Here is a 16,587-nt window from a genome sequence, read left to right as displayed (position 1 = left end):
AAACAACCAATACATGAGAACCTTAAGAGTATAAATCGTACAAATCAATCACTAGGAAAATGTAATTAGAGATGAAAAAATGCTCAACCGACGACGAATGGCATTTTTTTCTCTATCAAAAAACAGGAGCAAACGAAGGCGAATTAACACTTTTCTTCGGTTATAAAAGTTACTTACTTTATATTATTACCACCATTGAAAAGTGTAAGCTTTTAATTTTAATTCAAAATGAAAATATTAAAAACAATTGATTGTGTCCAGAAAAGAATCCATGGCACAAAGTCCTTTATGAAATGAAGTACTGATTGTGCATTTACAAAAAGTAAAATAAATTATTTTATATGTATTTTTTGTATAAATTAGACACATATATACACGAATTAGACATCAGTAAGTATTCAAAGATTGGGTATCGTTTATGCTCTGTCGCCGGTTGAGTATCTTAATAACTGAAGTAACTGAAGACGCTACCCAGAGAATAACCTGTTTAAGTATGCTGAGTCCAGCTAAATGTTGTAAAAAAATGAAAAAAATGCATGTAGCTAAGGCCCAAAAACCGCACTCCTTAAGAATCAACGCCCATTAGATGAAAAACCTTTTTTTCTAAACCATATAAAATAACTAGTTTGGCATATATAATATTTCGTAACAAATTTACATCTAAATAAAAAAAGAAGATAAAAACCGAAACAAAATAAAGAACAAACCCAAGAAATATTACAAAAGCCATGTTGTACAGTATTTACGAACCTGTTGCTGATAACCTATTTTACGTTGTTATGGTTTCTCATCACGGCCGTTAATATTGACAATGTTTAAATAAGTATGTCCTATGTTATTTAGCAGGACAGGAATGACTAAAATGCATTTAAGTGTTCCGTTTTGGGCATTGTAACAACTCCAACTATGTTTATTTTTATCACCATAGGTACACTGTAGTGGATTCCACGGGTCTTACGGGATGTGGTGAGTATAGCATTTCCTATTAAGGTTACTGTAAATTACCTTTGCGATTTACTTTTGCGAATTCCACGATCCAAGTAAATTTGCGAAAATTTGTTTCCGCAATTACAGTCTACATCACCTTTATCGATAGCAATTTTCATTTGATTTTAAAATACGCGAAATTTAGTCTTGAAACTTGTTTTGAAATAAAATTCGAGAAATTTGATATTCGCGAAAGAAAGTTGATTAACAGTATATGTTCCAGTTTTGACATGCTATGATTTGTTCAGTAGCATTAAAAACTACATGGTTTGATTAATTCCCCCCGTGCAATCATTCAAAGACACAGATCAGCATGTACGATGCCTTATGAACATTTGTTAAAAATATTTCTTCTGCACTGTAAAAGTATACATGAAAACATACTTGTTACGAAATCACATTCAAATGAATGACTTAAGGATCTGACTGTTTGTTCGGTATTTTTCTGTACTGAAGATAAAATGATTTTTGGCAGTACAGCCACAGATCATATCATATCTTATGCATACTTGTGACATTAAAAATTTTCGCATTGTAATACTTTAAATGTTAGTAAACTTTGGTGAATAGAATATTGGAAGCTCTTCTTGAATCTTGAGTATGCAAATTACGGCACATGTAATGTTTATTCACACGAAATATTTCTTATAACTAAAAAGAATGATATTCAAGCAGAATAAATAACAAAAAGACAAAAGAAGAAAAATAAAACTTTGATACAGTTCCATTTATGATAAACTCAGATTGGATTTGATGAATAATATGTAGTAAAAAATGAGATCTGCAAACCAAATTAGTTATGAAATCAGTTCTGTACATGAAAAATAGAAATTGAAAAAAGTAATTGAATAAATAGTTTCAAGTGAGTTCTTTACACTGCATAAATAGTTCACATGCATATATGTTAGATGGATTACATAGATCTTTACAATTTTTGTACCATCAAGGCGCCATCTTTAGACGTGATCTAATGTGTCGTGTTGTGCCTGCGGCAAGAACTAGCGTGACCATGATTAAAGATGGTGGCGGAGGTTTCAACACAGCTCATTTTTTCGCTATGCAGTAAGTATGCTTAAACATATCAGTAGATGACACCATATGCGTTAATTGGTTGTAATGTAATATTTAAACGCGAGTTAGTTGAAATACGTTGTGTACTCCTCACACACGATCGTATTTCATCGCACTAAATCCAATTCAAATCATTTAAACAAATTCGTTGTTAGTATTAGGGATTTTTCTTATATCTCATATATTGTTGATATCAGTAATAGAATCATGTGAAATGGAAGATGTCAACGCTGGCAGCTTGTCTAAAATCTACAAACACCACATTTAGACATGACACAGCTCATCTTCAATCTACAAGTACCGCATTTCGGCACGATACAAATCGTCTTAAATCTACAAACATCACATTTAGACATGACACAGCTCAACTTCAATCTACAAACATCACATTTTTGACACGTCATCTTAAATCTAGAAACATCACATTTAGACATGACACAGCTCATTTCATCTATTACACTTACATCACATTTAGACATGACACAGCTCATCTTCAATCTACAAACATCAATTTAGACATGACACAGCTCATCTTCAATCTACTTACATCACATTTAGACATGACACAGCTCATCTTCAATCTACAACATCACATTTTGACATACACAGCAACTCATCTTCAATCTTACAAACATCACATTTAGACATGACACAAGCTCATCTTCAATCTACAAACATCATATTTAGACATGACACAGCTCATCTTCAATCTACAACATCACATTTTGACATGACACAGCTCATCTCCAATCTACAAACATCACATTTAGACATGACACAGCTCATCTTCAATCTACAAACATCACATTTAGACATGACACAGCTCATCTTCAATCCACTTACATCACATTTAGACATGACACAGCTCATCTTAAATCTACTTACATCACATTTAGACATGACACAGCCATCATCATTCAATTTAGACATGACACAGCTCATCTCATCTACAATCACATTTAGACATGACACAGCTCATCTTCAATCTAATTATCATCACATTTAGACATGACACAGCTCATCTTAATCTTAATACTCCATCTATTACATCACATTTAGACATGACACAGCTCATCTTCATGACACACATTTGACATGACACACTCATCTTCAATCTACTTACATCACATTTAGACATGACACAGCTCATCTTCAATCTACAACATCACATTTAGACATGACACAGCTCATCTTCAATCTATTTAACATCACATTTAGACATGACACAGCTCATCTTCAATCTATTACATCACATTTAGACATGACACAGCTCATCTCCAATCTACTTACATCACATTTAGACATGACACAGCTCATCTTCAATCTACTTACACATCACATTTAGACATGACACAGCTATCTTCAATCTATGACACACATTTAGACATGACACAGCTCATCTTCAATCTACTTACATCACATTTAGACATGACACAGCTCATCTTCTATACATCACATTTAGACATGACACAGCTCATCTTCAATCATTTACATCACATTTAGACATGACACAGCTCATCTTCAATCTACAAAATCATCATTTATACATGACACAGCTCATCTTAATCTATTACATCACATTTAGACATGACACAGCTCATCTTCAATCTATTACATCACATTTAGACATGACACAGCTCATCTTCAATCTATTTACATCACATTTAGACATGACACAGCTCATCTTCAATCTATTTACATCACATTTAGACATGACACAGCTCATCTTCAATCTACTTACATCACATTTAGACATGACACAGCTCATCTTCAATCATTACATCACATTTAGACATGACACAGCTCATCTTCAATCTACAAACATCACATTTAGACATGACACAGCTCATCTTCAATCCACTTACATCACATTTAGACATGACACAGCTCATCTTCAATCTACTTACATCACATTTAGACATGACACAGCTCATCTTAAATCTATTTACATCACATTTAGACATGACACAGCTCATCTTCAATCTATTTACATCACATTTAGACATGACACAGCTCATCTCCAATCTATTTACATCACATTTAGACATGACACAGCTCATCTTCAATCTATTTACATCACATTTAGACATGACACAGCTCATCTCAATCTACTTACATCACATTTAGACATGACACAGCTCATCTTCTCAATCTAACATCATCATTTAGACATGACACAGCTCATCTCAATCTATTACATCACATTTAGACATGACACAGCTCATCTTCAATCTACAAACATCACATTTAGACATGACACAGCTCATCTCAATCTACTTACATCACATTTAGACATGACACAGCTCATCTCCAATCTATTTACATCACATTTAGACATGACACAGCTCATCTCCAATCTACTTACATCACATTTAGACATGACACAGCTCATCTTCAATCTACTAACATCACATTTAGACATGACACAGCTCATCTTCAATCTACTTACATCACATTTAGACATGACACAGCTCATCTTCAATCTAAAACATCACATTTTAGACATTGACACAGCTCATCTTCAATCTATTACATCACATTTAGACATGACACAGCTCATCTTCAATCTACTTACATCACATTTAGACATGACACAGCTCATCTTCAATCTACTTAACATCACATTTAGACATGACACAGCTCATCTTCAATCTACTTACATCACATTTAGACATGACACAGCTCATCTTCAATCTACTTACATCACATTTAGACATGACACAGCTCATCTTCAATCTACTTACATCACATTTAGACATGACACAGCTCATCTTCAATCTACTTACATCACATTTAGACATGACACAGCTCATCATCATCATATTACTTACATCACATTTAGACATGACACAGCTCATCTTCAATCTACTTACATCACATTTAGACATGACACAGCTCATCTTCAATCTACTTACATCACATTTAGACATGACACAGCTCATCTTCAATCTATTAACATCACATTTAGACATGACACAGCTCATCTCCAATCTATTTACATCACATTTAGACATGACACAGCTCATCTTAAATCTACAAACATTTAGACATGACACAGCTCATCTTCAATCTACTTACATCACATTTAGACATGACACAGCTCATCTTCAATCTACTTACATCACATTTAGACATGACACAGCTCATCTTCAATCTATTAACATCACATTTAGACATGACACAGCTCATCTTCAATCTACTTACATCACATTTAGACATGACACAGCTCATCTTCAATCTACTTACATCACATTTAGACATGACACAGCTCATCTCCAATCTACTTACATCACATTTAGACATGACACAGCTCATCTTCAATCTACTTACATCACATTTAGACATGACACAGCTCATCTTCAATCTACTTACATCACATTTAGACATGACACAGCTCATCTTCAATCTACTTACATCACATTTAGACATGACACAGCTCATCTTCAATCTACTTACATCACATTTAGACATGACACAGCTCATCTTCAATCTACTTACATCACATTTAGACATGACACAGCTCATCTCCAATCTACTTACATCACATTTAGACATGACACAGCTCATCTTCAATCTACTTACATCACATTTAGACATGACACAGCTCATCTTCAATCTATTTACATCACATTTAGACATGACACAGCTCATCTTCAATCTATTTACATCACATTTAGACATGACACAGCTCATCTTCAATCTACTTACATCACATTTAGACATGACACAGCTCATCTTCAATCCACTTACATCACATTTAGACATGACACAGCTCATCTTCAATCTACAACATCACATTTAGACATGACACAGCTCATCTTCAATCTACAACATCACATTTAGACATGACACAGCTCATCTCCAATCTACTTACATCACATTTAGACATGACACAGCTCATCTTCAATCTACTTACATCACATTTAGACATGACACAGCTCATCTTCAATCTACTTACATCACATTTAGACATGACACAGCTCATCTTCAATCTACAAACATCACATTTAGACATGACACAGCTCATCTTCAATCTACTTACATCACATTTAGACATGACACAGCTCATCTTCAATCTACTTACATCACATTTAGACATGACACAGCTCATCTTCAATCTACTTACATCACATTTAGACATGACACAGCTCATCTCCAATCTACAAACATCACATTTAGACATGACACAGCTCATCTTCAATCTACTTACATCACATTTAGACATGACACAGCTCATCTTCAATCTACTTACATCACATTTAGACATGACACAGCTCATCTTCAATCTACTTACATCACATTTAGACATGACACAGCTCATCTTCAATCTATTTACATCACATTTAGACATGACACAGCTCATCTTCAATCTACTTACATCACATTTAGACATGACACAGCTCATCTTCAATCTACTTACATCACATTTAGACATGACACAGCTCATCTTCAATCTACAAACATCATATTAAATCTACAAACATCACATTTAGACATGACACAGCTCATCTTCAATCTACTTACATCACATTTAGACATGACACAGCTCATCTTCAATCTACAAACATCACATTTAGACATGACACAGCTCATCTTCAATCTATTTACATCACATTTAGACATGACACAGCTCATCTTCAATCTACTTACATCACATTTAGACATGACACAGCTCATCTCCAATCTACAAACATCATATTTAGACATAACACAGCTCATCTCCAATCTACAAACATCACATTTAGACATGACAAGCATCCCACTTAAACAAGATGCACCTCATCAATCATAACGACATTTATAAACACAACTCGTTTCACACATATTACCAATGTTGCTGATATATTATAGTAATTAATACTCATTTTGTTAGCTCGCCTATTCGAAGAATAGGGGGAGATAATGATGTCACCCCGGCGTCGGCGTCAGCGTTGGCGTCCAATTTCACATTAAAGTTTTTGAGCAAGTTTCTGTTTCGTCAATTGTTTAAGCTTAAGTCATTATAAATGTTTATGATTTTATTTTCCTAATGTGTATGGATGCTGAACGTGATAATACAACCAATTTGGGGCCCTTTAGGGGTTTTTTGAGTCTGTTAACTTGTCATATTTCCATGTTCTGTTAATTTGTCATATTTCCATGTTTAAATAGTAAATACTTGAACATCAACTTTTTCTGAATAGGCGGGCTTTGCTGTTCTCCAACAGCTCTTGTTAGATATTTCCTTCCAACTTGATATAATGTCGAAACAAGCATCAAAGAAATAATTGCGTACTTATGCAATTCCACTTTAAAGATGCTCAACCGCTGACAATTGGTATTTTTCTCCATCGAGTAAAGGAGCAGACAATCTAGTTTTTTCTTCAGTTACAAAAGCTAGTTTCTTTACACCATTACCACAATTGAAAAGTTTGAGCTGCTCATTTTGCTTCAAGATAAAATCATCAAACATATCAAATTGTACACCGAAAACAATGTGGCACTATGTCCTATATGGAATGAAGTATTGATTGCGCATGCATCAAAAGCAAAACGAATTCATTTTTATGAGTTTATATGGTTAACCTATATATACACTATTAAACACCAATTATTGTTAAATTGATGACTATCGTTTATATTTTCCGGCGATGGAGCAACATTTAACCCGGTAATCGATAGGCAGCCAGTGGCTTCACGCGTTATATATGAATTCATCGAATATCTTTTTTATGTTATGGAGATGTAACCCAAACATCTGAGTGTACTCTAAATAAACCACGAAGCGGCTTATGATGAAACTACACTCAGAGTTTGTGTTTGATCTTCAAAACAAACAAATTCTATTAAAATTAATCCTTATAATTCAATTTACTAAAGGTATTCTCTTCAATATTCATTTAGGAACTATCTTGTATTTGAAATCATTACACCGTAATTTCAGCCAATTAGAAGCAGCATCACAAATGGCGACGCCATGTATTCCTATATTTCCTTTAAGCCAATGAAAATGCTCATTACGAGTAAAAGCGAATCATTAAAGAGTAATATATATATTTAGTTGAGTAAGTTGACATGGTACATTTAACACTATAATTGTGCTTAAATAGAAATATAACATCGTTTATACCAATATACCCCTATTGTTAAGAACGTAAAAGGTGGAAAAGCTTGCTCCCAATTTTTAATTCAATATCAAATAATTTCTGGTGGTACGAATTAAAAAAAATTACAAGAATCTTAATAAATCCAGTCTTTACTTATTCTTTACTTACTTGCTGAGTTTAGTGAAGATACAATTACAAATTTTGCAATATATGAGAAATGAAAATTTCACATATCATGTGATTAAGCTAATCATGCTTTAAAAAAAACCGGGCCCTGACCGGTACAGTAAATTAGAAGTAACCTGTTAATTGTTATTTTATGGTATTAAAGTGTGGGAGCCGAAGGCGATAACAACAGCCCATTGTGTGACAACGCAGACCAGTTCGCCTCGTCTTTTCAGTGGGACCGAGCTTCAATGTCCAGTTCTAAGGCAGTTAATCCCTGGCGTTGGTCGGATTGTGCTTTGGATCAGATAAGCCAGACGATTCTGGAAGACCCAAGGTAAGTTAATACTGTTTTGCGTATTACAGGTGTAACTCCCTTGCGGGTAGGTGTCTATTGCAACATCATGATTTTGTGAGCAAAATCGCATTGTATGCTCCGAAACGTATGACGAAACGCTAGCAAACTGATGACGTTACAAGCAAGATTTTAGCAACTGTATGACGTATTTGAGACTTGGTATCTATTCATAGAGAACATTAAATGGTAGTAATAATAGAATGACAATAAGATATGTTTCTATTGGCAACAGTATTTTATCTTATGAAACCGAAAGTATATAATGATTCAATGAAAATGTTAAATTGCGAAGATATAATTTCACAGTTGTATATTTAAAAAAAGCATTCCGATACGGAATATAAGCTAACCAGTCTATTTATGATACGCACTTTAAATGCTGTGTTTATGGCTGATAAAGAAGGGGTATTCTTCGGGGCCCAACTGAACCCACAATGAGTCTGCCATCAAAGATTGCTAAAAGACACCATTGGGTCAGTTATTATTGCGAATTTTTGCTCGGGTCATTATAGTTTAGGGAGTCAAAGTAAAGTATAAAGTTTAGTCAGCTAAACCTGCCTACAGTATTAGGCTTTTTAATCTTTTTTTGCCTAATATATAGTTAGCTCGTGGTACCTCTAAAAATGTGAAATCGTAGGACAGATTTGGCCTACGCTACGTCAGCGGCATATTTCTAATATATCGTCCATGCAATGTCGGGGAAACGTATACATTCCTATATATTGGGATCTTATGTACTCCACTGCCCCCATGTTACATCCCATTTATGAAATTAAACAACTCAGCACAATGAATTACTTCCGAGACCCTTCTACTTCACACATTTTTAATGGCCGCCGTATACACATTGAAAACGGCAGCCAATCACTGTCGCTTCCGGTTTTATTAAAAAAACAACAACGTGTAGTTGAGAAAATAAACGAAATGCTACCATGGGTGTGCTACATATTTATGCAACTTGAAAATCGCGCGAAGTGATGCGGTTACAGCGAAAGCCGTGTTCAATTTGAATGCTTGACAACATGTCGTGTAATGTCGACCATAATTCCACTATAAAAACTCTGTCTAGCACTTTGTTTATCTCTTAACTACACGTGGGTATTTTTTTAAATAATCATTCAGTATAAATCAGTAAGTTTTAAATTATCAATATATTCTTTACAATTTCAATGTAATCTGACGTCTGATTGACTGTTAGCGAGAAATTAAGTTTGTAACTGGAAAGGATTTTCGACTCAAACATTCGAAATATGTACCTTATTCCAATAAAGCCTTTGACAGGCCAAACATCGAATCAGTACGATATGCTACCTGCCGTTATGGTTAGATATCTGTGATAGACTTCGGGATGCTACTGCTAACACCTTTTCCTTGGCTTCTTTATTTCGCACTTGTAAGCTTATCATGGTGAAACTATTCTCGTTTCCACGACAAGCACTCTTTTTATGGCGATTTGATTTCGCGGTATTGAATCAAAATGTGTTTTAAATTTTTATACTTGCACTACCAAAACAAAAGTGGCGATTAATTTTTGTTGTATTATTTTTTTTCGTTTACAGCTACTGCTGGTTTTTACTTGCAAGTTAATTTGCCGTTGCGGATAATACATTGATTCTTACATCAAGTGTTCTTAAGCGTAACGTCATTATTCTTTTCAGAAAAAAACTACGTAATTTGAGTTCATAAAGTAATGACGTCACAATCGCTTCCTACCCACAAACATTCAAAGAGAGAACAACAGCAGTAGCTTGTATATAGTAACCTTTAAACGAACCACTTGTTTTTTGAGTATATTTCTAGCAGAACAGTACCGTGGGTGAGATGACAGGAGCAACAACTTAGGATTAACCTAAACAAATCTTAATGTTATGGATATATAACACAAAAATTTGAGTGTACACTAAATAAACCGCGAAGCAGTTTATGATGAGAGTATACTCAGATTTTTGTGTTATATGTCCATAACCAAGCGAATCCTGAATTTGAATTTATTTGTAACCTCATAATGAGATTATCTAAACTTGTAGTCCAATTAACACTATAAATGGATGTTTGGTGTCTAGCAATATATTGACAGTCGTCATACATGTACAAGCCAAAAAGAAATATTCAGCTGGAATATTTCAATTTCCTTTCGATCTTATTTCTTTCAAAAGCAGAATAGAATCTACTTGGAAACATGCTATGTATCAAAGATGTGCATTGATATGTGCCGTTATCGTTGGCACCAAGACTCAGGACGTCATATCTGACGGTGCCGTGCGCCTGGCAACACACAGAGTAGATCTAGATCTACATAATTTTGATCAGTACATTTATTGTGCCTTTCATGTTTTCTTTCATACCTTCGGGTGTAATACTGGCTGGTCTAGGGCAATACACGCATCCCGCCTGAGGCTGTATTGCATGGCTACCCATGCAATAAAGCCTTGTGACGTCACCGCCTCAACAAAAATTATATTTCTGTGGTAAAATTTTAACATTTTTTTCACAATCTTGATTGGTTATACTAAAACAGATGCAAGCAACGGAATTTTTGTTTTTCAGCCGTGGATTTCTTCGAATTTATTTCAAAATGGCGGGATGTTATAGTTATAAAATTGCAATAAAACGTCGAGGTATGAAAGAAAAATACTCTTTCATAAGTGGATATGAAGGATAGGGATATTCTACCCTCGGAATAACAAAGTGTTGCAAACCCTCGGCAAGCCTCGGATATCACTACATTTTGCGACCCTCAGGTAGAATATCCCTATCCTTCATATCCACAAGGGTTTTTCTCCATTTTGTGACCCTCGGGTAAAATATCCCTATCCTTCGTATCCACATATGAAAGAGTCTTATAATCTAACACTATTTACAGTAATTCCAAAGTGTATCCTGTTAACACGTTTTGTCTATAGAGAACATTTCAAATCTCGTCACGCTGATAACGAGAATTAAAACATATCTGCCTTCATGGAGGCGTGATACATTTCCCGCGGGACAAGATTTCAAAGATGTTCTGGAATGTTTTGGAATCAATACGCTCACACATGTGTAATGGTTAGTAGAGCTTGGTTCTATGCGGCCTTTGGTCGCGCACAGAACTGCGCTCTTACAATGTAAGATACTAAAGTTAATATCTTAACAATTGAAATTCATTTTGGGACTCTTTTTTTTCTATGAAGTCATTACGCTGTTGTCTCAGCCAATCAGAAGCGACTTTACAAATAACGACGACATTTTTTGCTGATAAAGTGAATGGTTAAGCCAATGAAAATGTTCGTTAAAGCAGAATTGAATTGTTGAACGATAAGTTAGCAGTGATTTATATCTTTCTTCACAGTTATACCGCCTGTTTGTTAGATCGGAACTTCGATGAGGCACTTTATGATGAATACCAAAGTCAAGGAGGACTCGGGATGTCAACAGACGCGGATGACCAATGTGTTTGGGCTTTTGGTGTTGGATCAACTTTCTGTGGTGTAAGTAAAATATTAATGCACATTCGCTAATATCCGCCGGTCAAAATCAATTAAGATGAGACAATCATTTAAATCCACTATCTTAATTTGATTACAATAATATAATGCAGTTCAATAAATTCTTTTATTTGTTTCCATATTTATTTTTATTTTCAAACACTTTACACATAATAAGTAAACATAAATGAACACCAACACACAAACACGCACTCACTCGCAACATTTAGACATCAAGGTGTACGTTAGGTTACAAGCCGTGCGTTCCATTTGCGGAATCGTACCAGTTGCACTAAAGTGATACGGCACCGCCAAATGGAACACGTTTGGATTTTTCCATGATGGCGGCACCCATATGAAAGATTCGCTTCGAATATAAAAGTTATTTTCGATGTTAAAAATGATATAAAAGGATATAAAACTAATACCTAAATAGTTTCAGCACACGTTGAAATAAACGATCCATGTAATTCTATCGGATATAAGTACGCTCTGCTTTGTTTTCAACCAAGAAAACATTCCGGTGACAAATGAAGAATCTCGGGTCCGCCACCTTGGATACAAGTGGTACACTTCTGAAAACGAATCATTTGTACCGGTTCGGTTCGGATGGTACAGCGCGTTTCATTACAGTTACAGCGGGTTCGTACCAGTTGTATCTGCAAATGGACCGCGCGGATAATGTACATTTGAAACATTACATAGTATTACCATACATAACAAATGCATGTATTTATACAAGCATGACACAACATACATAAATGCATGCATACATACATACACATATACATGAATGTAAGTTCTTATTAGTTACAATGTAAATGATATGGTGGAATCTTATATGGTTTATAATGTGTCCGCGATAACCCGGATGTCAAAAGGGAGGAAACTCAACAATCCGGATTGAAATATGAGAAACGGATTTTAATATTGATCAAATAAACAGAATACGAAAGTCCAAAACCCGGGCGATTTGAGCTGGCTGAAGCTAATCGAGGGTCTTATCGAAATACGTCCATTACGTGAAATTCACGTGAGGAATGATTGTATGTGCAGGCAGTTGAACGTGTCCTGGTACAAATGTAAGGTGTAATTTGGTATGAGAAGCAAAATATGGCGTCGAAAGCTCCGCTTCGAGTATCAACCGTGGTTTGAAAATCAGTGATTTTCATACCCAGGTTGATACTCAAAGCGTTTGCTTGGCTTACCAAATTACACCTTGGCGTTACCGCTGTGCAATCTGTTTAGAGAGCTGGATGTGTATGTGGTGCTCTTAGGTTTAGTTCAAAATGTAGCAAAAATGTGACACAGGGACCTGGCACGATTATTTTAAACTAACAGTATACATATATATATATATTATAGTATCAAGGGTATGAACTCGGCGGTCGAGAAAAACGGACCAATTTTTTTTTAAACCGTGATTATTTTAATAAATGGATTCTATACAACATTGGCGGATATCTTACCTTAAAGAGAAATAATTTATCTTTCCATTAAGTGCTTGATGAACAAAATTGGCCAAGTATTGACGAAGTTATGACTTGATGAATCGGGAAATTTACGAAAAATATGCTAGGTAGACATTTCCCTTTCCGGTCGAAATGTCGTCACGGCTCTAATGGGCACCTCAAAAACCAAGCCAAAATCACAAAATCTACGCTTGTGGTGGTAAAGAGTACCCATAACTATGTTCATCCACTATCTCCTTTGGAGGCGTCATGACCTGTACTTTGTAGAAACTCCATTTAAACATCGTGTAGCTAACTTACTTTAACCGTCACCGCCATGTTCATTTGTTCTTCGGAACGCTTCTCGAGTTTACACACAAGCACAACATAACATAATTTGCATAATGTAGTCACGATATGTAAAGTCGAGAAGCGTTCCGAGAGAAAAATGAACATGGCGGTGACAGTTAAAGTAAGTGAGCTACACGATGTTTAAATAGAGTTTCTACAAAGAAAGGGCCATGACACCTCCAAAGGAGATTGTGGATGAACACAGTTCTGGGTACAGTTTACCACCACAAGCGTAGATTTTGTGATTTTAGCTTGGTTTTTGAGGTACCCATTAGAGCCGAGACGACATTTCGACCGGACAGGGAAATGTCTACCTAACATATTTTTCGTAAATTTCCCGATTCATCAAGCCATAACTTCATCAATACTTGGCCAATTTTGTTCATCAAGCACTCAATGGAAAGATAAATTATTTCTCTTTAAGGTAAGATATCCGTCAATGTTGTATAGCACCCATTTATTAAAATAATCATGGTTTTAAAAAAACAGGTCCGTTTTTCTCGACCGCCGAGTATGACCCTTGATACTATAATATATATATGTATACTATTGGTTAAAAAATTTCTTGCCAGGTCCCTGTGAATGTGAGTATGAAGTTTAAAGCCACTATTATACATTGATTGTGCTGCTTTGACTTACATTTTACGGGCCTAGAATATAGGAATTAAGACTATTTCTTATGTTGAACATGTTCATAGAAATACAACAGTCAAAGAAATCTAGAAATAATATCCGATGAAATATTACATTTTTATGACCACGAATGAGTGTATCATGATTAGCGTTAAAAGTGCGCTAGATTGTGACCGTACAGCAGAGGTATTTTTAATGTTTTCTATGTGAACGGTTACCCAAGAACGCTTGGTTAGATATTCTTTATTTTGCATATTACAGAGTTAGCTCCCTTCCGGTTAGGTATCAATTGTTACCCATTGGTCGCTAGGTAACACATGACGTTCTAATCAGTACGTACCCACAGGGCTAATAACTGACCAAGCGTTGATGGAAACTCCTACTCATAGAAAACATTGTAACTAAGAATGAAGTGCATCCGTCAGAAAACATGTGTGAAACTAGTTTCGTAGCAGAGGTATTGAGTCGCGATAAACACTTTATATCGCATTCATTTCAACAGACCCAGAATGAGGCTGTTTGCTATAACGGACTCGATTGTACGACCCCAGGAACAGGGACATGTGATCAGGTTGTCTATGCGTTGGAGGGAAGTATGTGCAATGATCCCGGCAATGAGAAGGCTGTAAGCATTTTTACTATGTTCTTATTATTGATATATCGATTAATATTCCATCACTGTTATGATTTCAAACACGGAGCTGCCCAAACGTGTGAATTACTCAAAATTAGGGAAAAGTAGATTTATCCCTTTTTGATTCCAAAGGTTACGTGTAATGCATTATGGCCGAATCTGAGGGTAGATTGTATCCTCCAAAGAAATCCCAATACGTACAAAAGTAAACTACAAATCAAATCACATGTTAATGAGCTTACGCTTGAATAAATATACTCTTTTAATTGCGTCGATAAAGATGTTATCTTTGAAAAAAACATACAAATAACTACTGTTGTTTCTCTTAAGTATTGCTTGGAAGGGCTATGTAATATTCCAACCACACTATCTCCTCCGGAAACGACAACAACAACTCCTCCAACAACTACAACTCCAACAACTACAACTCCAACTACAACAACTCCAACTACCACCACTCCAACTACAACCACTCCAACAACTACAACTCCAACTACAACAACTCCAACTACCACCACTCCAACTACAACTACTCCAACAACTACAACTCCAACAACTACAACTCCAACAACTACAACTCCAACTACAACAACTCCAACAACTACAACTCCAACTACAACCATTCCAACTACAACTACAACTCCAACTACAACTACTCCAACAACTACAACTCCAACTACAACCACTCCAACTACAACCATTCCAACTACAACTACTCCAACAACTACCACTCCAACAACAACCACTACAACTACTCCAACAACTACAACTCCAACTACAACTACTCCCACAACTACAACTCCAACCACAACTACTCCAACAACTACCACTCCGACAACAACTACTCCAACTACAACCACTCCAACTACAACTACTCCAACTACAACCACTCCAACTACAACTACTCCAACAACTACAACTCCAACTACAACTACTCCAACAACTACCAATCCGACAACTACCACCCCAACTACAACAACTCCAACTACAACTACATTTCCTACAACTACAACCACATCTCCTACAACAACAACCACATCACCTACAACTACAACCACATCTCCAACAACTACAACTACATCTCCTTCAACTACAACCACATCTCCAACAACTACAACCACATCTCCAACAACTACAACCCCGTCTCCTACAACTACAACCACATCTCCTACCACTACAACCACATCTCCTACAACTACAACCACATCTCCGACAACTACAACCACATCTCCTACCACTACAACCACATCTCCTACAACTACAACCACATCTCCTACAACTACAACCACATCTCCTACCACTACAACCACATCTCCTACAACTACAACCACATCTCCTACAACAACAACCACATCTCCTATAACTACAACCACATCTCCTACCACTA

At 35.7% G+C, this 16,587-nt stretch overlaps 1 protein-coding gene across 1 annotated transcript in view; it reads left to right on the top strand.

Annotated features, from left to right (window-relative positions):
* The window catches only part of LOC138309810 (uncharacterized), a 60,854-nt gene that overhangs the window by 11,675 nt on the left and 32,592 nt on the right, over positions 1 to 16,587 (top strand). Inside the window, exons 9-13 of the mRNA XM_069251032.1 lie at positions 929 to 966; positions 1,935 to 2,049; positions 8,476 to 8,646; positions 11,996 to 12,134; positions 15,069 to 15,191. Coding sequence (XP_069107133.1) covers positions 929 to 966; positions 1,935 to 2,049; positions 8,476 to 8,646; positions 11,996 to 12,134; positions 15,069 to 15,191 — 586 coding nt within the window. The remainder of the gene's footprint in view (positions 1 to 928; positions 967 to 1,934; positions 2,050 to 8,475; positions 8,647 to 11,995; positions 12,135 to 15,068; positions 15,192 to 16,587) is intronic.

This window comes from Argopecten irradians, chromosome 15 (genome assembly GCF_041381155.1).
Source record: "Argopecten irradians isolate NY chromosome 15, Ai_NY, whole genome shotgun sequence".
NCBI classification, from domain to species: Eukaryota; Metazoa; Mollusca; class Bivalvia; order Pectinida; family Pectinidae; genus Argopecten; species Argopecten irradians.
This window is presented reverse-complemented; position numbering and strand designations above follow the sequence as displayed.